At 45.5% G+C, this 22,330-nt stretch overlaps 7 protein-coding genes across 7 annotated transcripts; 5 read left to right on the top strand and 2 right to left on the bottom strand.

The window, feature by feature from the left end:
* Window positions 1–331: 331 nt before the first annotated feature.
* Window positions 332–6,743, bottom strand: V865_007247 (uncharacterized protein; the record flags this gene model as incomplete). The annotated part of the gene is made up of 4 exons (XM_066230995.1): window positions 332–3,865; window positions 3,928–4,239; window positions 4,300–4,817; window positions 4,883–6,743. The coding sequence occupies 4 exons, from the start codon at window positions 6,741–6,743 to the stop codon at window positions 332–334; spliced, it is 6,225 nt and encodes a 2,074-aa protein (XP_066087092.1).
* An 815-nt stretch (window positions 6,744–7,558) lies between these two features.
* Window positions 7,559–14,323, top strand: V865_007246 (uncharacterized protein; the record flags this gene model as incomplete). The annotated part of the gene is made up of 16 exons (XM_066230994.1): window positions 7,559–7,700; window positions 7,761–7,909; window positions 7,963–8,106; window positions 8,170–8,425; window positions 8,490–9,075; window positions 9,128–9,990; window positions 10,061–10,690; window positions 10,747–11,121; window positions 11,174–11,298; window positions 11,351–12,149; window positions 12,202–12,344; window positions 12,407–13,036; window positions 13,113–13,418; window positions 13,480–13,575; window positions 13,637–13,934; window positions 13,998–14,323. The coding sequence occupies 16 exons, from the start codon at window positions 7,559–7,561 to the stop codon at window positions 14,321–14,323; spliced, it is 5,868 nt and encodes a 1,955-aa protein (XP_066087091.1).
* A 1,714-nt stretch (window positions 14,324–16,037) lies between these two features.
* Window positions 16,038–16,800, top strand: V865_007245 (uncharacterized protein; the record flags this gene model as incomplete). Its single annotated transcript, XM_066230993.1, has 2 exons — window positions 16,038–16,529; window positions 16,609–16,800. 2 exons carry the CDS (start codon window positions 16,038–16,040, stop codon window positions 16,798–16,800), a joined length of 684 nt encoding a protein of 227 aa, XP_066087090.1.
* A 420-nt stretch (window positions 16,801–17,220) lies between these two features.
* Window positions 17,221–18,321, bottom strand: V865_007244 (uncharacterized protein; the record flags this gene model as incomplete). The annotated part of the gene is made up of 4 exons (XM_066230992.1): window positions 17,221–17,367; window positions 17,516–17,695; window positions 17,761–18,033; window positions 18,103–18,321. 4 exons carry the CDS (start codon window positions 18,319–18,321, stop codon window positions 17,221–17,223), a joined length of 819 nt encoding a protein of 272 aa, XP_066087089.1.
* Window positions 18,322–18,665: 344 nt separating this feature from the next.
* V865_007243 (uncharacterized protein) lies at window positions 18,666–19,709 on the top strand (the record flags this gene model as incomplete). Its single annotated transcript, XM_066230991.1, has 6 exons — window positions 18,666–18,733; window positions 18,809–18,876; window positions 18,974–19,154; window positions 19,230–19,393; window positions 19,454–19,603; window positions 19,669–19,709. 6 exons carry the CDS (start codon window positions 18,666–18,668, stop codon window positions 19,707–19,709), a joined length of 672 nt encoding a protein of 223 aa, XP_066087088.1.
* A 585-nt stretch (window positions 19,710–20,294) lies between these two features.
* V865_007242 (uncharacterized protein) lies at window positions 20,295–21,325 on the top strand (the record flags this gene model as incomplete). The annotated part of the gene is made up of 2 exons (XM_066230990.1): window positions 20,295–20,879; window positions 20,954–21,325. 2 exons carry the CDS (start codon window positions 20,295–20,297, stop codon window positions 21,323–21,325), a joined length of 957 nt encoding a protein of 318 aa, XP_066087087.1.
* A 406-nt stretch (window positions 21,326–21,731) lies between these two features.
* Window positions 21,732–22,310, top strand: V865_007241 (uncharacterized protein; the record flags this gene model as incomplete). The annotated part of the gene is made up of 1 exon (XM_066230989.1): window positions 21,732–22,310. The coding sequence occupies one exon, from the start codon at window positions 21,732–21,734 to the stop codon at window positions 22,308–22,310; it is 579 nt and encodes a 192-aa protein (XP_066087086.1).
* Between the last annotated feature and the right edge of the window lie 20 nt (window positions 22,311–22,330).

The following is a 22,330-nucleotide window of genomic DNA, read 5'->3' as shown; positions in this document are numbered from 1 at the left end:
TTATACTTCATATTATACTCTTCACTTTCTGTGATGCTTATATCCCACTTGTACCATATCATAACAATTCTATCACTGCTATCACCTAGATTTACCTACCTGTTTAATTACGTACTGATACGACCTGCAAATGCCGAATCACGAACAATGGTGGAGTAGTAAATTCATATTATATAATTATATGTATTCGTATGTATGTAGTTCTAATGTCCGTTACAATAATAGTATGATTATATATGCTGGGGTATGTTCCGAAACCAGAAGGATTTGATCAATACATACAGACTTTTAACGTTGCACAAATACAAGTAACTCAATGTCCCCTTCGAGATCATAACAACCCTTCACTCTCACTGGTCTCACCCTCACTGACACTAACCCTATCATGTCTAGTGAACACTTTTAGATCTGAATTTGAGTTCTCCCCCTTCCCGTTGTCATCTCCCATCTGCCAGAATCCTGAGACTTTGGTCTTCACCGTCTTCTCCTTCACTTCCACTTCATCGAGAAATTCCGTCTGATTATGATGATTCAATCCGAATGGATCTAAAACCGGTTGACTCTCATTCAAAGGTGATACTTTACTGGAAGTCGCTGATCGCGTGTTCGAATTTATACTATCCGATCGTCCGTGTCCTTGTCCTTGTCCATTCATTCGATATTTGTAATTGAAATACTCACCCTCCTTATGAGTAGGTGAACCATAAGATCGTCTATTGACATATGTCGTATGACCTAACCCTTTGATATTCTGCACTTGAACTTGGTAAGAAGGTTGATCGTATCGATATCCCATGGGTGTATTCACACTTGATTCAGGACTTGCAGGTACAGCTGAATGATATGATTCATTGGAGATTTTCCTTTGAGGACTGGGTTTAGGTGCTAATGCCGTGGTATAACTCTTTCGTTTGACAGTTGGACTGGTCACGGTTGTAGTCGTTTCTTTGATGGTTGACATTCCAGGGATTAAACTATTTTGTCTACTTGACATCGAGATCGGGTTGACCATACTTCCCTGTCGACTTGATAACACAGTATTCGGGATCAGACTATTCTGTCTACTTGACATCGGAACCAAACTATTATGTCTACTCGACATCATTAATTCGGGACTGACGATACTTGTCTGTCTACTGGGAACCACCGAAGATGGGACCGAACCGGATACGCTGAACTTCCTCAACGCCTCATCACGATTCTCCAATTGAAGGATCTTGTTCTTTACTGAAGGTAACATCGAATGACATGATGAAGTTGATCGGGGTGATGAAGGTACGTTCTCGTTCTCCTCGGAATATGCCATTTCTTCTTCCATTGGGATAGGTAAAGAATCCTGTCTTTCGCTCTGGTGAATCACTTGAGTTTGGACATGTAACACCTGTGAGTTCCTAGCATACCCTTCAGGTCTCCAATCAGGATTACTGAGCATCTCCTTTTGTTGAGGTTGGTATACATCCTGGTCCATTGAGAATGGCTGGTATACCCCCGGAACGAGTGGTAGTAATCTCTTAGTAGGAGATGTGGGGTTAGGCGAGTGACTCTGAATATGCGGTTGAGGTAACGAGCTAAGACTAATTGGCGAATCTAATTGATGTCCCTCGGAGGAAGAGGCTGAATCAGATGCTACGGAAGGTGCCAATCCAGGTAAACCAAATCCACCTTCGTCACCACTATCTCCCTCCAGATCAGGTGACCTCTTGTCTGCCGAAGATCTCGAATTCGTATCGGACTCGGAAGGTAAGATTTGATTTCTGAGTTGACTGTTCATCGAAGGAAGCTTCATCATATCCAATGGTCGATGAACGGGCGATAAACTCTTAGGACTCATACCAGGAGACGATCGGATCCTACTTTCTTTCTCTGGCGAAGTGGAAAGTACAGAAGAGGAAGTTTTGATCTTCAGTGGTGAACCTGGAGTAGCGTAGGTGAATGAGTTCTTCTTCTGAAGCACTCTCGCGACGGCAATTGGCGAAGTTGCGACGGAACCTGAACTTCCTTCCCTCCTCATTGGCGACGGGTGACCATGACCTGCTGTGCCTATAGTCGAAGATTCTCTTCTTGACATCGCACTGGTATTGCCCTGCGGTTGAACCAGTATCGAAGAACCTCTTCGTGCAGCTGGTCCGGGAGCAGAACTGATACTTGACACGGAGCCTTTTCTGAACTGCGAGGAAGATGCTCGTCTAGCATCTGCAAGGAGAGAATGACTGATACTTGATGATTTGGTTAATGGGGCGGAAGACGGATTGATCTGATTGTCTTTGATATCTTCTGCTGGGGATGGAATTGTTTCACGTTCGTCCTTTTCAGTCGAGTTTGAAGATAGAGGTATCAATTTCGAAGGTACTTTGATCGAAATGTTCCTCTTGACCACTTCGTATACTTGACCCACTTCTGATTCCTGTTCACTGACAGCTGATCCGGCTGCGAAACTACCGTAAGCCGATCGAGTGGCTGCTATATGAGATTCTCTTTCTCTTTCTGGCTCTGGCTGATACGGTTCAGATACAAATGGTAATCTCTGTGAAGAAGTTGACGAAGGGAGTTGTTCCACGTCCCTTGCTGGGGAGAGTAGATGTTCCTGATCATCTTCGTAATCGTCTTCGATTTCAGCATCTTCACCATAATCATATACGTTATCCTCATGTCCCTGTTCAGACATCACCTGTTCGAGTTCTTGTCTTTCTTCAGGTACCATATTCGCTAGAACCGTTTCGTTGCCTACATCCAGCTCGAGCCCTAACCCCTCGTCTTTCGCATCTTCCATCTCTTGAGTGGTATCTTCAACATTTTCAAGTCCGCCATAAACATCTTCATCCTCATGTGTCACAGCTTTTTCTTCGTTATCCTCGTCATCGTGATCATCATTTTCATCCGTATTAACCACTCTCAACTGTCTTCTTTGGAAATCCTCCTTGGGCGATTCAACAGGTAGAGCATCCTGAGCTTCCTCCGTAATATCCTCTTCAGGTGTGTTCCCAACCATCTCATACACCTCTTCGCTCGGCGTGTGACAAGGTCTGAATTCACCTTGAAGGGGTGTATCAGGTTCTCTACCCGGACTCAAGGGTTCTTCACCGCCATACAATTCTCTTTTCTCTTTATCTATATCTCTATGAATCACCGCTAATGATCTCTGCCTCGCTAATGCTCGTTTGGCGGCTACTCTCATCTTATCTTCCTGGTTCTCGATCGCATTTACATCATGATCTTGATCATTCTCATCATCATGAGTTTCTCCAGAGAAGATGGATTGTGAATCATTATGGTGAGAGCTCGAGTTACATGACATCACTCTCGCTCCTTTGGGTTTCAATGACGGATTTGATTTGGTTCGGATATGAGTGAGATTGTGAAGGTCGGTTCGATTCGAGATACTGTAGCTCGATCCTAGACTCAAAGGCCTTGGTTTACCAATCCCACTGCGAGTTTGCGATAGTGCGGGAGGTAAGTTACCCATAGCTTCTGCCTCTGCCCTTAGTCTACCGGCTTGTAGGAGAGCATCGATGTGTAAAGTCGTACTGCTCGCTCTGGCTGCTCCTACCACGCTATCCGTACTGATTTCTGAAGAACTTCTAATAGCACCCGGACGAGAATTGGAAGGTCCAGGCTGTTGGTATATACCTCCTGTACCTCCTATAGTGACTTGTAGGTCACGATTTTGACCATTAGGTACAGGTTGCTTGTTCGATACAGGTGGATTGAGCAAACCAGGTCCGTCTCTGGGCATAGGTGGTGGATCGATCGAAAGGAAATTGATGAGTTGTACAGGAACATCAACGTAGATACTTCCATTGACTGTTACTCGGAGAGTATATTGAACTTCGATAAGTCGCGTTCGTCTTATCGACAACATCCCAGGCTACAATCAAAAGGACAGATCAGCCTTTTCAAGTCAAACTGAATCATATCGTGTCTACTTACAGGAATTTGCAAACTCAAATCCCAATGACCACTCTCACCCGAATCGACACCTGTCCACCAACCTTTACCCGTCACTCTACCAGCGCCATGACTGATGAAATCAGCTTCGATGATCTCCTCGCTGATTTTCCTTCTTTGTGTGGTAGTCTGACAAGCGTCAAGATCAGGTGTTCCAGGTACACCTTCTCCGACACAGTTAGGTAATGATTTACGCTTTTTGATCAGTTTGGTCGTCAAATCCGAGGTATCAAGTAAAGGTTGAGGGTTGAATACTTGGACAGTTTGCAACAACGCCAAGTTGAGTGTTTTGATCTAGGACCGAAGAAAGCTCAGGATCAGTTCCGCTCTTTTCTTGTAGACATCATGACTCACCTTCTTACTACTATCGTTTCTGATAGCGACCTCACACCACAGTCTCTGACCACTAACCCAAATTCGTCTGCCTAAACTGACTCTCAACTCGACTCTTCCTTTCTCCCCAGTCAAATTCCAGCCTAGACCTCTCTCGGTGTACCCCTCAACAGGTTCAGTACTAGGTGCAAGCACCAGACTCGGGTTGAGATACGGTAAGACCACGATCGATCGGTAGAAATGCGCAATGGACCTTTTGCCGGTAGAAGGTATATGTATCTTGACTGATCCAACTACCACGTATCTCACACATGGACCTTTACCATTCTGAGTAGTATAGGTACCCTTCGCCCCGCCTCCCAAAGGTAGACGCATTCGGAATGGTATGTTGTGTGTACCTTCTGCGGCTAATCTATACCCATCGGAGTCCGGTCCAGAAGCGAATAAGGAAGAAGATAGATTGTGTTGGATATCCGGGTCAAAGACTGGAAGAGGGTTTGGCTGGTGATAGAAGATATGTCGAGTGGTGGCGGACAGTTCTGTATGAACATAAGTCGGTGAGTATGTCAGTGATAAATCAGTCTTTATGAGGTATGGGACTGACCTTCGAAACCAACCACCCTGACCTTTCCACCACCAACTCTCAAACCCTCTCCTCGTTTGCCACCAGTGATTTTCACTTCCATTCTACCTCTGACTTCCCCACCTTCCACTACACACTCTCGTTCAAGTACCACGTCAACTTCCACCCTCGCTTTCCCTTTCTTACTAGCCTCCAGTCGGACTTTGTTATCCTTTTGCCACGAATTTGCACGATCATTTTCCTCAGTCGGTGGAGGAGGTAAGAGCTTATTCGTTGATAATCTTCTGGATTTCGGTCCACCTAATAATACGTTCAATTCCGCCGAGGATCGCTGCTTGGACGAAGAGGGATGTAACAGCGTTCCTTGTCTCGCTAGAAGCTGCGCCCCATCGGACAGACTCCTACCTCTATTCCCCAACATAGTCGGTTTTCTCGCCAGGCCATTCTCATGAGACATGGAACTTTCACTCCATGGTCTCGCTCTGAGATCCTCCTCGGATGAGGCCCTACTACTATGTTGGTTTTCGATAGAAGCCGGAGACTGAGCAGAAGGTAATAGGCCTGTACCCGATCCGCAAATCATCTCACCAGGTCGGAAAGTCCCATCGCCGGTAGGTGAAAAAGCCAACATCATTCCGCCGTTTTCGGCTGACAGCAATACAGCATTCTTCGAATGGATCCCAGAGGATATGTCGGATATTCTCTTGACCATCATCGGTGGATCTCTACGTTGCTGGGCCTGAGGTTGAGGTCGGTCCGTCATATCATCCAATTCAGGTACACCATACAAGTACTGAGGTTGTGATTTCGATCTAGACATGTGTTGTGGGTTTTGAGATGGGAGGTACTCCTGGGAATAAGCTTGGTATTGATGATATGCATGGTTGTGGCCGTTGGTAGGATCTGAATAGGTCGTAGCTGATCGAGGAGGATGATTGTTCATTGGTGGATAAGGGAATTGTCTAGTTTGATAGGTGGAGTATGAGCCGGAGGACTGGTGAGATTGTGATGAAAGTTTGGATGGTGAGGCTGCCATCGATTCCGATCTCGAACCTGATCCGTTGGATGTACTAGTCGAAGGTCTTCTGGGGTGAGGTACAGGCAAGTTCATCGGTGAAGCCTCTACGTTGGTTGAAGATGGTTCGATTGCCATATCGGTCCCATGCCCATTCGTCGACTCCTGCTCTTGCTCTTGCTCGTTCTCATGCACAAGATCATCTTCCCCAGAGAGAGGTAGATATTTGCCTGATCCACCACCACCAAAAGTATCTCCTCCTGAACTCTTCGAGAACTTCCTCTTCATGTCTTCTGAAATCTGCTTGCTTGCAGTAGTGAGATGCGAAGCGATAGAAGCACTGCGTGTAGGTGTTGGCAGAGGTCGTAAAGATTGTTTGGGCGTTTCATCTTCCATGCCATGCTGGGATTCATCTTCCTCAGGTTCTGATTCAGCTTCTTCTTCGTCTGCATATTGCGGATCTATAGCTGATTCTAAAGTAACATTGTGACTATGTTCCGATTCGCTTCTAGTAGACGGTCCGCCGATCTTAGGTGAATATACACCTACGGATCTCGGGCCCATGGGTCTAGCTGGACTAGGCGGAATAGCGGAGAAGCTGGTAAATCCTTTATTGCTACTACTGCCTTGCCTTGTATGAGTCGGTTTAAGTTGAAACGCAGGTGCAGGTGCACCGCGAGTAGGCGAAGGTTGAGGTCGAGGACCTAGTTGGTTGGCTAATGGAAGTCGAGATGGCGAGGATTGTGAGGGTTTGGGTACTATGCCGGTGAATCGAGGAAGTTGAGGCTCAGCAGGAGGTGGTGAGAGTGTTGAGAATGAGATTCCGAGTCCTTGCGAGGAAGGATTGGGAGAGATGGTATGAGGCATTTTGTCGTGATTTATAGGTTGTGATTGTCGAGCCGAAAGATAGTCGTATGATTTGCGAAACTATTAGTCGAGTGAAGCTTCGAAGCGCATTTGTCGATACCTATAGGACCTCAAGGACTGGACGATGACTAGGTGTTGTTAGACACATAGAATAGCGAAAGACATCGACAGCTACAGTGTACTAAGTGATGAACGATTATCGAAAATAGCAAAGACGAGCGCGATCAGAGACAAGAATCGAAGCACACCTTGAACAGGACAAATGTTGAAATGATTTGTATCGGCCTATCATCAAACTGTGAAGTACAGCTCACCGTAGTCTTTTGTTGTTGTTCTGTCAGCATTCAGTCATGAGCAGGTGCAGTAGACTTGACTTGAATTCCGCAAATCAAACCACCAGCCGAAATAACGTATATTAGATAGCCCTGATTTCATCATCTCAGACTGGACATGAACCCATCCGACAGACCTGTGAGATGGAAGGTGGATGATCAAGGTTCAGATAGAATCATGTGGGGAAATTGAGATGTAACAACTGTTGGGATTGAGAAACATCAGATGGCTGAACTCGATGCTTCGAATGGGAAAACAATCAACAAAAACAATCAAAGTCGGAGATCACCGCTGAGCATGTCTTAAAACGTGAATTTGATCCCGTACCGATCACGTGACACTGTGGAGGTTGAAGATGAACGAGCTGGATTTTTGGAATGTCCGTACCAAAATAATCAAGAAACAGTCTCAACATATAGTCTTCCTCTAGTAGAACCCATTCAATAGGCCAATCCACTCAGCTCCTCAAAGGTACCACAAAAATGGTAGTGTTGAAGAGAAAGAGGGACTTTGCCGATCAAAGTGAGCCGAGTGCTCCGGTCATAATCAGACCTAAAGCGGGGACGAAAGCTTTCGCTTCTGGAAAAGCTGTCAAGGATGCTCTGGATACAGCTTCACCACAAGGTACGTGTTGAGTTCGTAATCGTGCCATGCCGATGTGGTCACTAACTCGCGCTTCTGTAGCCTTCGTGTCATTCAGGCAGCAGATCGTCACTCCTCACTCTTCCCTTCCTCTCGCTATCAACCACCCTACAGTAATCATTCTCCAGCATTATCTTGATACCTCACCAACTTGCGAGGAGATCTTTCGAGCATGGCAGATAGGAGATCAGGTAGGTTTGATATCGTTCTTGAGTTTATATCCAGCTCACCATTTCCTTCACAGACCAAAACCGAAATCCAAGCTCAAGCCGCTGTCGAGCTTTTATCGGAAATCATCAGCATTTTGACCCCCATACCATTCTTTCGAAGTTCAGTGGTAGGCTTGATCAACAAGTTGGTTTCGAATACCGAGCCATACAGTGAATATGTGAGCTTCCCTTAAAATCGCTCTCCAGGGAACAGTTCCGAAGCTGACCTTGACCTGTTGTAGCTCAACCGCTTATGCCAATCTGGAAGACGGGATGATGTCTATCACGGATACCTCTTAACAGCTGCGGCTGTCGCTGTCGATCCACCTACTCCAACGACCATGGGGTCATCTACCTCTGGGAGACTAGGATTGAAAGTTTGGGGAGTCTTGGTAGAGGGCGGGAGTGTGAGAGGATTGGGTAAACAGATGGGCATGAGGAGGAGGAATAAGGAGGGTATGGTCGGCTATGGAGAAAGCGATCCTTTGGATAAGCCAGGTGAGCTCATGCCCCTTCGATCCCTGAATGACGCTCAGCTGACTTCTCCTGATCAAACTTGTAGATATACGACACCTCATCTTACGAACGATTCTTCCCCTCTTATCGACTTCTACCTTTCAAGCTCATGCTAGATCGATTCTTCCACCTCTATATTCTGGTCTGTCCGCGGACCCGCCGATCACTGTCTACAGAGTCCTCACCGCATTGTGGAACGCTATATCTGGGCCATCGATTGGGCTGAACCGTCGAACGTCCTTGGTACTGTTCCATGAGAAGTCACTTGAGCATCTTTGGCAACTCCTCTCACGACAAGATGTCGAATCAAGTACAGGCAAAACAGTCTCCGAGATAGTGGAAGCTTTTTTGGAAGGGATCACAACCGTTCCTGGACAAGGTATCTGTTTCGCGGATGAAGGATGGTATCCTCGTCGGATGGCCGACAGGAATGCAAATGCCAATGAAGGTAATGACGGCATAGCATTAAACGGAACAAACGATGATCGGAGCGATAGCTGGAAGAGAGGATTGCATAATCGGATTCTCGGGAATGTCGTAAGAAAGGTTGGGAACAAGGCTGTAGACGATGATGGTGTAGTTGGGAATTGGATGACCAAGGTCTTCGAGGCCTGTCCAGAGCTCATAGCTGGGTAGGTTTTATTCTTTCCCCTAATCCCACACTTGCTGATAGTGGTGCAATAGATATTGGGCACACTCAGCTCTGGCGGTAGATCCTCGTCTCAATGCGAGATGGGTAGGCACCATGGCTTATATTGGACGTGTCATCTCTCTCCCTACACCCTCTTTAAACACTTTCCGACAACCTGTATCAGCCGGTGCCGATCCTTCGACAGCCCCTTTCAGATCTCATCCACCTGCTACTTCAGTCATCATCGAATCCATCCTTCCTGCCCCACTCACCAAAATTCACATTATGAAAGGTTTGCAACATACCGATGGTTTGGTACAACACGTCACAGCAATTACTCTTGCGCGAGGACTACAAAAGCTTTCAGTCGTTCAAGAACTCTTTTCGCAAATCGAAAAGATGATCGAAGACGAGCCTTCAACTTCGGGAGAAAACGCTTGGAGACGAGGCCGTCGAGAGCTCGAGATGGAAGCTAGGAAGCGAATACCGGAGCTCAGCGTCATCATCGCATTCGCACAAAAGGCAGCCACTATGGCTCCACCCGAACCCGAGACAGAGGCTGAACTTGCTCTCGCGTCAAAATCAGCTATGTTGACTGAGATAGCACTTCGTATATTTGGCTTGTGCAATAAGACCATGCCTTCTATGGCTTCCGAGGTGAAATTTGATGTCGGAAGATTACTCGTGTCAGCTTCGAGTGCTAGTGCGGAGAGAAGAGCTAGAAGAGAAGCCAGAGAAGGAAGTGTGATTAGTGACTCTGGGAGTGTGGCGAGTGTGGGAACCATGGGTACGGCAGGCATGGGAGGGGGCTTTGGTCAAGCGAGAGGAGACGTAGAAGGGTTCGAAGCTCTCAGTCAATTGCACGTGCTGCAATTGCTCGGCGAAGTCAGAGATTGGAATTGGATGAACAAAGCTGGTACGTCTTGTGTTTCTATCGATGTTTATATTCCCGAAACCCTCGCTGATATTGTGGTTGAACTTCACAGCGGGATCTCAGTATACGTATCTCTACCATATCTTGCTGTTGTACCTTTCCACGCGTCAATCTGTCACTCAGCTTAAAACTGTCTCACTACTCCAACATCTTCTGATACCAACGTTACTTTACGAGCACGATCCTTCGGAGCTATCCATCTGGCTCAACGCTTTGCCCCGCGCTTCAGACTCAGCGTCAGGACCAATGCTTTTAGCTCAACAGATACACCTTCTCTCTTTCCTTGATGACTGTTTCAGGAGAGCCATCAAGACACCTTATCGATACATCGAAGACGCTTTTGCAGTCGTACCGGATCATTTCGAATATTCGAGGCCTACCGAAATGATTAGTCCAGTGTTGATGACCATTGTGGAGCAATTGAACGCGAAAATATTGGGTCAACTGATCAGTACGGAAGCTGCTGGAGTCGTTCTGGTGTATATACGGCGGATCACCTTGGGACTGGTAGGGAAGCAGAAAGATTTGAAATTCCTACTTGCTATCGTTGGGAAGCTTGACGAGTTGTTGGAAAGGGCGAAAGAAGCTGGTCAAGCTAGAGTCGGTCTTCAAGATGTTGTTCAAGGTATGAAGGATGATTTGGCGCTTGTACAAGGCGCCAAACAGAGCAAAAAGTCAAAAGGTATGTTTTCCATACTGGGCCGTTGTAGGCGAAATTATGCTAAACATCGGTCGTAGATCAAGATCCTGAAGCTCACCGCCTGCGGGATGAAGAAGACTGGTCAACTCGGTCGTTCGAGCAGACTTGCCTCACTATGACATCCGATCAATGGGCAGAAGTCGATACCCTCGCTTCACTTGAATCCACCTTTATCAGATCCGCCGACGATGCTACCATTATCAGAAGAGCATCTTTCCTCTTACAGCTCCTTCCATCGAAGAAAGGGATACTATCATCGTTAGAAGCTAAATCTACTGGGCTACATTTACTTGATCAATGCCTGGCATCACTTGCAGATCCTCCATCTCTAGCTCAACTAAAAGGTTCCATATTCCAGAACGACTTCGTCAAGAAGCTGTTCTTGAGTGAGAAAGGTGATGATTGTAGAACCCGTAAGTAGTCGAGTCGATAATAGACTCTTGCCGTGCTGACCTGTCTCCTCAGCGCTCAACTCCCTTGTTGCTCGTCTCCAGAGCTCAATAAGCACTGATGCAGGTCTTGCGGAAGTATTCATACTTGAGCTTGTTGGTGCGCTTAAATCCGACAAAAAGGGCTCGAACATGGAGCACGTGAGTCGACTCGTGACTGTCAATTCGAAGACTACTGACAAGACCCGAATAGACTCTTACACTTCTGCAACCGTGGATTCCGTTCCTTGGCGCCGAGCCAGCTATAAAAGCCCTCAAATCGATCATCAAGCGATCTGAGACTGTCATACCTCTCCTAACTCTCGCCCCCACTATCGCATCAATTGTGGTCGCTACCAAGGACCCGTCCTACGCGGTCGATCACATCAAGGAACTGGTCAAGCTGAAGTCAATTCCTCCTGTCGTTCAACTTGTACGAACAGCGTCAGTGGACCAGGAGAAGCGGAAATCTTTGAATGCGTTGTCGATAAAGAAGGGTATAGTCCGCGATTTGCTTGCAACCAAAGAAGACTCCGCTTTCGAACTTATCACTCTTCTGGCTCAAATCTCCAAAGACGCAGCAGCCACGATTTTTGCGGTCCTATCGAAAGATTCGACGCACCTAGAGGATGAAAGGGTTCTTCCGATAGTGGATATCTTACTTGACGCCCCGTCTGACACCTCCGACAGGAAACTTGATGTTGTCTCGCCTGCCATCAAGGTGCTGGTCTCCTCGAAAGTGTCATCGATCCAATCGGAGTCTGCTATTCGCATTGTAACTCGACTGTCCCAACAAAAGAATGAGGATGTATCGCAGCATATTGAAAAGCTCAAGTTGACAGATTATGGTCTGCCGCTAGCTAGACTGACCGAGACACTGGCTGAGCATGGTAATCAAGTGTTTGATTCCCCCATCAAGCACTTGTTAGACTTGGGGTTGCAATATGCCGTTAGAGTCTGCTCCAAAGTGGGTGAACTAGATACAGACGAACAAGCTGTACTGTCACGCTTAGGTGAGTAGACCTTCAGGCCGTGATGAGTTCAGAGTGCTCATCAACAATATAGACAACGCCATTACAACTGCGGAGGACATACCACCGGAGGTGCAACTGTCAGAGCCAGTCGTCACAGCTATCATCCAAGATCGACTTGACAATGAGGAGGCTATCAGACTTGCCGTAACTCTCGCCAGACGAGTCGATATGAAGGTGAGTGCCATACGGACTCAACTCATTTCTTAGATCATCACTGATTGTTATCCGCATAACAGGCATCCTTCATTCGTCAACAACTCCAAGCGCTTCTTGCTAGCTCAGCATATAATCGTTGCATCGACTCATCTTGTCCCGCTTCCACTCGCCTCAACTACATTCGACTGCTTCATTCCCTTTTTGCAGCTTCTACCTATGTCTCCTGTCAACCCAATTTCATCGAGCCTCTCGTTCCACTCTATAGAGGTACCTTGTCCGAATCTGATCGATTGATATTGAATATGTTCCAGCTATTCGAAGGATATAGGAAATTATCTGTATCGAGTATATTAAGATTCCGGTCGGCTAGTGGGATCATTGGATCAGGCAATAGATCTTTCGACGCTCTGACTTCATTAGATCCTCAGAAGGTTTTCGCTACCTGTCAAGCTTATCCTCTTCGAAGACCACTTAGAGGGTATGGTAAAGCAAGTCGTCAACCAGAAGACGGAGAAGGAACGTATGACCCAGTATTCGTTATGAACCTTTTGACAAGTACGATGTCTGAGGGGACAGTGACTGGTCTCGATTGGGTAGAAATACTTAGAAGTAACGTCTTGGGTCTGACCATTTGTGGATTGTCATCAAGGGATAAAGAGATCAGAGCGGTGGCGGGCTACACGATGGCAAAGGCATATCATCTGATTAATGTGAGTCTGTCTGTTGATCTACAACAGCTGCTCTGGGCTCAGATTCGAAAGCTGATCTTCATCCTCGCGGGAACAGAAAAAACCATTCTACGAGCGGAATCAACTTCTTTACACTCTTCGTCTACTTCGTCATTCCATTGAAACAACTTCCGCCCGGTTACCAACACTCACAACACTTTTCTTCGCCCATGCCTTGAGATCACTCGCAAATCCATCACATTTCTTGTACCCTCTATCGTCGAGATTCTTGCTTCAGCGACATGTATTCGATCCTACCGATACACCGATGCTGTACTCCATGTTATATGCTTCTGGAGATGGGTGGAAGAGAGAAAGAGGATGGATCATTCGGTTCTTGAAAGATGGAGCAAGAAGTGAAGCTGTGAGTAACATGAGACTCTTGCCAGGACACAGCCACTGACGCTCCATATGGGGTAATATAGGACTGGCGAGTCATCAGAAGAAGGAAAGTATGGTCCCTTCTGGCTACCATGTTTAGCTCTTCCTTGGATCCTTCATTCCGTCGTACTGTCCTTCAGGTATGTTCAACCTCTCTGACTGAGCCGCATCCCAAAACAAACTGACTTGACCTTGAAATAGGCAATGGAAAGTATGGTGACTATCCCTGCTGCTGCTCGTTCGCTTGTCCTGCGTGATGGGCTCATCGTCTGGCTTTCGATGCAATGGACCAACATCACTCGACGACAAACAGACTCTCATCTAAAAGGTACGAAAGCCCAGACATGGGAGAAGGACGAGAAAGCTATGATATTGAACCTAGTCGAGAAGGTCTGTGTCAATATGATACCTACTGAAATCGAAAGAGTGAAAGAAGGTAAAGAGATTGGAAACTGGGTTGGACACGTTGAGATCTTCTTCAAAACGGTCCTTGATGCTGGTATGTTTCTTCTCCATCTAAATGCCAGACAATGATACGAAAACATACTGATGAATCAAACAGATGTAGATGCGGGACGACTGGATGTTATTTCACGGATCTTATATCGATTATCAACCATCCCTCGACTCAAGCTTACGACTGCCATCATACACTTACTTGTGGATCAGCTGAAGAAGTTAGATAATTCTTCTGGGGCACCAAAAGCAGATATAACCTCTTTCTTGTTCCACATCGGGCTGAATGCCGATCCCGAAAGTCTGAGGTCTGATGTGAAAGCGAAAGAAGCGCTCGAAGAGGTTGGGTGGAGGGTCGAAAGAGGCGATGCCGGTGGCGAATTGGCTGAATGGGTAAGAAAGGAAAGGAGGTTGGTAGAGTGGGAGAAATGATGTGATGTATATTGCTGTGTAGATAGTTTCAACTGGATCTCTCGTAAATACTTCCAGATGTTTGAAGGGATCATTCCTGCATGAGAAGCTTGATCATAATGTATACTCACGCGAATACATGTATAAAAGGGTTTTGCTTTGGCATTCTACCTTCAAAGGAGCATCGTGACTGATTGCGTGCACAGCTCGGCTCTAGCATATACACTGTTTCACCATATTTTTGAAATGCTCTTCGCATATCACTGAAATTCCATTACATATACTCCGAGATTGGTCAAGTAGACAAGGCCAACTTATCTAACCAGGAGATGAAAATGGCTTCGACTTCGACTCCATCCTACATCCGTCCTCATGCCCATACCCAAATGTCATTCAACAATCCTTCTATGGCTCCTGGAAGCTACATGATTAACATGATGTCTGCATCCGCTCACACGGACCAAGCGATCTAATGTGCATACTACGAATATTGAGAATCTTCAGCAATAGTTGCAGTGATGAGAATTGGAAAGGTCTCATAAACCACCCCAGATTGAATCATTGCTCGATAAGAGTATTAGAAGTATCGAGATTACCTTAGACATGTCCAGATCTTATTCTCCAGGTGTAAAGAGTGAGCAGATATCATTGGAATATCTCAACGAAGGGTTTAAGTGTAGACTCAATCCTTCTTTCGAGGAAATACATGGCGATGGTATGGCAAGGTATACTTTGAGAATCAATTTCCCGGAAAAGCTGGGTACGATCTTTTGCTCTGATAAGAGTGACCTTCAATACGATTCGATGAGCTCTCCAATCTATCCAACCCCCCAATCCAATAAAACTTCCTCGCTTGGCGTACAGCACAGTATATTCTGCATCCCCTTTCGTTTGCAATCCGCTGATCAGCTGATATAATGTCATCTCTACAGACTATCGAAAGAATAGTAACCGACCGCCAAGAGATCCTACATGATGGTTCTAAGCAACACAAAGAGCTCAAGATAGGTTATGCCCTCCCCGGTTCGTCCTCTCGAATGTCTGCACCAATAAGCCAAGAAGAAACCGCTAAAGATACACTCGAACCACTATCACAATCGCTGCACAATCCATCTCCACTCTCTGTTGGGGGCTCAGAAATTCTCAAACACTGTTTACCTACCATACCTCGAGAAGGGTCGTATCTATGTTTTCAACTCAACAGTGATCTTAGAGGGATTATTGCTCCTAAACATGAACTTATTGATGTATCATAAGATACACAGTGGGTTCTGAGTATATTTGGAAGTAAAAATGTGGATAGATGAAGTGCCACTTCTACCTACATTGCTCACGAAGAATATGGAAATAAGATATTTACGTCGTACATACTACTATGATTTCAAGCTGACATTGTCAGTGAATACTGTATGTGCTGCAAGTACTGTGCGAATCAGGGGAAGAGAAGATGAGTATGATCTGAAACAAATAGGGGATGCTAATCATGGAGCCTAGTATGTTAGGATCCTTTCTTCACTCCGAAGATACACATATACCTGCCTATACGTGTCTGACTTACCTAGAGGAATTCTGGACAGCAGGGATTAGGGGAAGGTAATTGAAGGATGTCATATGTGACGTGTATGATAGTTCATAAGCGTACAATCTCATAAGAAGGTATATATATATATTTATGCATGCATATACACGGACGAGCTTTTTGATACATTACCAACCTGGAACTAATCACAGTCAAATGGATTCAAAGCGTAGCGCCTCCAAGACTCACCGGGTCATACAATTTACGAACCCTCGTTCGATCGACGATCAAACGTACTATATCGATATCGACTCGAATGTCGATCCGGATCCAAAATATCCACAATCGTATACCGACAGATTATTGCAATTTGCCACTACAGTAGGAGTACGGGTACAAGACTATGATCAGGAATGGCAACAACATCTTTTCAGGACTTTCCATTGGATCAGTCAAGTGAATGAAGATATCACCCAACGACAATTAGAGAAATGTGGCACATTAGATTTCTATCGGGGTAAATACCATAGTCAACTTACGGTTCGACCCTCAAGAGAAGACGACGATATGGACAAGTTCACTATGATAATCAAGACTGAACACGATGAGGGAGAAGATGGGGAGGCTCGAACCTCACGGGGACGGCCATTTAGACGTTCTTGGGATGATCAGGGATTTACACAAGCACAAGACGCAACTTTTGATCTGGTAAGTCATCCTTAAATTTCACATGATTGTTAGCATTATCATGAAGGGCAGATCTCACTTTGAAGTATTTCGTTATCAGGACCACCGATACCATCAAGTGATTACAGGAGTTCAAAACACGGACTTCCCGGATGGTTCGCACGAACTACAAATATCTTATGGTCATACCCAAGATCATGAACCGCCGCGCCATGAACCGTCAATCAATGATCTACTTGTTCAATCAATCAGAAATCAAAGTCCTTATTGGGTCAAGCTTTTTGAAAAGTAGAGAAAGCTCTTAAGTATTGTGTATCTCCTTGTCCTTCTCTTCATTCACAAGGAAGAGTGCAACTAGATATTTGTTTAGAAGGTGGTAGATCCTGTTTGATCTCGACACCTCTACCTGCGGGTTCGATGCCGGTTAATGCAGATTGGGTTGTATCGTTTTATAAAGATGGTCCTGATTGTGATTCCATCTCTACCACGAAGAACGAGAAATAGTATATATCAATTGGCATACGACTGGTACAAAACGTGGATTGATAATGCATTATACAAGGTGTGCATTCATTCTTCATCAGACCATAATTGTCTTACTATGGCTTGGTAGATCTTTCCCATGCGAAGGGTAAAAGATATTGTGTATGAAGGTCGACCAGCTGCTGCGTTTTAACAGTCACTCTGTATGATCATATAGTGCTCTACCCTATTACAAGAAGCCCCTTCCCGTTCCTTTTGGGAACACTCTGACTGTATTTGGCTCTAATCGATACTGTAGGGGATTTGATCTGGGTATGTAAGGGAACTTTTGGGAACCTTCCAATCCGATAGGCTTCGTTAAAGGGTGTGAAGAGATCTAAATCATGAAAAAGACGTGAGGAAAATCAGCCAAAACGTTGCTTCCCAATCATCTAAGCGATTCGTTCCGCTCGTCAAGGATAACGATGTTCCTGACTTGGCTATTTTCTTCTGCCTAGTATATATGATATGATCAGAAAACTCACCTCCCCCATGACATCCCCACTCCTGCCAGAGGGTAGATGCGATACCCTCCACCAACATCCTTGTCCTATTCGCAATAACCTATCTAACAGTTCACTCTCGCCAGCTTCCTTGGATGGTATGACCGTCGAAGAAAGTGGTAGGTGGTCCGCATGTATTGTCAATACCAAAATCGAATTCGACTATGGCAAGTCCGAACAAAAAAATCAGTACAAATACTAATGAGGGACACAATCATGACACCTACCAATTTCACTTTGGCGAATACGGCTCTAACGAATTTACTTATTTCCAATGGACTGAACCCTATCCAGTCCAATTCGCTCAACCCATCAAGTATCACTAAACTCCCGTCCGTCAAGTGAGGTATTATATTATCGTAGGTCTCTTTCAATGCTGGCTTCTGGTTGTTGTCGAGTAACTTCGGTGCGTTCTTGTTAGTTGTCTTGATTGATGAAGGTAACGATGAGGGTGATATGTGTATGAATGAAGGGCTTGTGGAAGGTGGCAATGGTGTACCCTATGGCGAGACCGAGGATATAAGTGAAGGACCTTACTCTTAGGTCGTTAGTGGTCTGAATTGACTCACTATCTTCTTCAAAATAGCTTCCCAGCTACTCCGTCCTTCACCTCTGAAATCCACCCATATAACCTTACGTTTCTCCTTGCCCAACGCCGAAGACACCAGATGATACACTGCAAAGTGACCAGGAGACGATAATGTATCTGATATGATCAACTGCGAACGAGGTGGAGGTAGTGATGTCGAAGAGGAAGGGAAGGGCAAATGCGTGGTGAGGTATGTCATTGTAAGAACGACTCTGGGATGGGCATCAAGTCTTCGTTCTGTTCTCGCTGATGGTCGTTACGCGTTTCGCTGTGATGATATCCTGGGGTGAGGATTGAGCATGAGACAAAGAGAACATTGTATCCTAGGTTAGTCTCAAGTCGGATCTGACGAGCAAAAATCGATGCTATGACTGTCTATTCCGCTGGAAGTGGTTTTGATATCACGTGACACGGATTCTCGCAATGACGCATGAGTGCCAATGTCAAACGTCGAATGAGCATTCAACCTAGCTCCACTCTATCAATTGGGATCTGAATCGCATATATGTTATATAGACCATCCCCCTCATCCAACTCTTTACAATGTCACTCAGACCTACCATCAACTTGCGATCCATCAAACCAAACAGATTGATCAGACCCACCGTTGTGTGAGTGCTCTTGTCCCTCCATCACTGACAGGGCATCTGCTGAGATTACAGATTCGTGCTCCTCTTCGATATTAGCTCTCGATCGATTACTTCCATACCCAGACCTAAAGTACAACCCACCTCAGTCAAACAATACAGAATGGGTGAGTACCGCCGGCCTACCTACCTATCACTCTCTCTTCCTACTGTTCGCTCCAAGCAATAGAGACGAGTCATATTGATGTATACTGTCCAACGTAGCTTCCGTCCTTCAATCTACTGCCAAAGCTGCCCATTCCGCCGTAGCAAGTCTCGCCTCCGCCGCTCCCGTGAAAGTCGGAGATGCAGTCCCAGACGTTGAGATCAGAATCAACAACTTGGAAGAGAAGATCAACTTTTCAAAGTTACCTGGAAAGAACGTTTTGGTCTTGGTCCCAGGAGCGTGAGTCGAGTTGTGTCCTCTGTTCACATAGACGTGTGTACGGTATGCTGATGTGCATCTTTGGATTGGGTGTAGCTTCTCACCAACTTGTTCATCCCAAGTACCAGGCTACCTCGAGCAATACTCGACTTTCCAATCCAAGGGTGTCAAAGATATCTACGTAATAGCTGTCAACGATATGTTTGTGGTAAATGCCTGGAAAGATAAGTTGGCGGGTGACAAGAACACCGTCAAGTTTGGTATGCGCTCATTTCAACTACACGTCATGAACAGAGAGTGATGACTGATCTGATGTATAGCCGCCGACGATACTAGTAAACTCGCTTCATCCCTCGGTCTCGTCCTCGACGGTCAAGCCATCTTTGGTGGACCAAGACTCAAGAGAGGTGCCATCGTGATCGAAGATGGAAAAGTTGTTCATGTCGCTGTTGAACCTTCGCCTGCTGAGGGTGAGTGCTGAGTATAACGGAAGTAGTGCAAAGTACGTCGTACTAATGTATTTTAATCCAATTAGTGACCGTCTCCCATGCTGACGAAGTCCTCAAGACTTTGTAAAATACATCGATTGTGTCGAAGATAAGTAGTAAGAAGTAACGCCATTTTGGCTTCAAAGGATAAAAGGAAACATCGCATGCAGTCATATATTTAGATGCGTCTTCACCATTCTGATTCTGCTGACCTAGCAAACGAAGTTGGCTTCTTGAATAGCCTTTTGTCGTCTTCGACTTACCTCCTGAGAGGTACATATTCGAGGCCAACCGTATTGATTCGTCCCGCAGACTCTCAGTCTAACACATTGTCAATGGAGAAGCTGCACAAAGGTAGTGAATCTGGAAGGTAAAACCTTTTAGATTAGTCCTATCCCACAAGGAGAGTCATATCAATGCTGACAATTTCGAAGCGAATGACTAGTATGTCATATACACAAAGGATCTCGATGATTGGATGGTCTAGAGTACAGAAGGCGCTGCGCCAATGGAGTGGACAATGAGAATGAGTATAAAAATGCCCACGCAGTCACTCTTCCATCTCTCAAAGAATGACAGCAATCGTTTCGTAACGAAAAACTTTAAGATTTACTAATTTCTCATTTTGATCAGTGTGCAGGCGCAGTACCAAGTCAATCATCACTCTATTACAATGGAACAACATCCCGTTTCTAACATCACAACTAACGATGGTAATGCCGGCTCTAGTGCTAGGTTTCCAGCTGACCCCGATCCTGGACCCATCCCATTCGAATGGTCATTCAATAATCTTTCGAGCGGGTATTCGTCCACTCTGAGGAAACAATACATCAGCGTCGAGATGACCCCCACGCATACGAGCATGAGTACACCGCATGACATCCAATTCGAATCTCAAATTGGGAACGAGAAGGAGAGACAAGATCGGAATATGAAATCCCTCTTGGACAGTATTCGAACCTCCAAAGAGGAAGGATGGAAATCCGTCTTAGACCTTCCGATCGAAGAACAAGAATGGATGAATCGCCATCATCCGGGACGATACGATGCCGAACGATCTCAAGTCCAAAGGTCCATACAGTCAATCGAAAATATCTATGGGAGTGAAGTACCGACGACAGGAGGGTATATCAAATTTCAACAAGATGGTTTGATCACTGAGATCAAGGCTAGGGAGGGCAAAGAAAATACTTGGGTGACGAGTATGATGACTGCTAGAGGAGCGCCATTCTCTGGAAAGGCGTTTGTGCCTGATCTTGTGAGAGCACTTACTATACTGTGTTGGGCAACTTACCATTTCCTAAGCTAATTTGGTGTGCTGTGGTGTGATAGGATGATAAATACGAAATACGAAGTATTCAAGCTTCTTCGGGTATATCACCTTCCTTACAATTCGGATATGGACCGAGACCCCCACCCTCAACTTCAAGCTCAGGTAATTCTATCGGTGCATTCATGAGTGGTCTACACGAGAACACAATGAACGATCCTCAATGGTCTCAAATCCTCAACAAAGTTTTCAAAGCTCAACGTACCTGTTTATCAATGGCCGATCGTGATGGTCTAGATGGATTGAATTATGTGGCGGATGGGTTCGAAGTAAAGGTTTCGAAAGCTAATCCGGACGAGAGGGAAAATTATGGAATTGAATATAAGGTTGAAATTGCACCATATGAGAGTGGATCACAAGCCCGAGGGGATTGAAGTAGAGGTATCTAGCGAGATAGTTTCAATATCATCGGCGATGAGTCTTTGCGTGAATTTTGTGCATTTGATCTGGTAGGAGCTTTGAATGCCACTGATCAATCATCTTCATATCGTTGTATCGTATATGCAGTATGTATATATATATATATATCTTCCCATTGCTACAATATATCTGGACCAGCTGAGCGACACAGAGACAAGACTTCAATCGAAAGATTTTCTTCGTTCCTTTTTCTCACCTCGAACAAAGCAAAGGTCCAATTCCCCCCGAGTCAAAACTCCGCTAATCCAATTCTTATTTACAACTGTAATCACAATTTGAGCTCTAACTGAACAATCCCACTTGACTATACCTGACATATCAGATCCGATAGATCTCGTCTTCTCCCAATTGTTTGTCAGAATGCCTTCGAGATGGAACCCCCGACGCAAACATCTTCGCAAAGCATTCACCAAATCCAGTCAGAATTACTCTCACCTCATCAATCAGAGCGAGCACGATAAAGCTACTGAGAGCGAATCAGAATCCCAGTCAGAAGCACAGTGGCAATTGCGAAGATCTCAAGATCACTCCTTTTCAGGTGAAGGATCATGTGCAGGTGAAGGAGATGTCCACGATTGCAAGAATGGTTATTTGGACAGCCATGCTACCGACATTGAGGATGACGTCTTGTCACATACTCGTCATATGAGTAGCGAATGCCAGGTGGGTCCGGAAGCGAGAATTGAGGAAGAACGGTGCATGTCAGGTTCGAGCGACTCTTCTAACCATGATCATAGTTGTGATTGTGATCAAGATACTTGTACGCAAGGTGTTGAAACAGAGGGAACAACGATTCATGATAATTATAAGAATCACTCTCTGACTGCCAGTTGGAATGAGTGTCCACACGATCAAGAGGAAAGTTGCTCAAGCGAAGGAAAGGGAAAAGCAATCGATCCTGCTACCTTAGTTGATGCCCACACGCACCATCTTACCTAGACAGCTGATGGCTGAAACTA

The sequence above is a fragment of the Kwoniella europaea genome, chromosome 2 (assembly GCF_036810445.1).
Source record: "Kwoniella europaea PYCC6329 chromosome 2, complete sequence".
Classification (NCBI taxonomy): Eukaryota; Fungi; Basidiomycota; class Tremellomycetes; order Tremellales; family Cryptococcaceae; genus Kwoniella; species Kwoniella europaea.
This window is presented reverse-complemented; position numbering and strand designations above follow the sequence as displayed.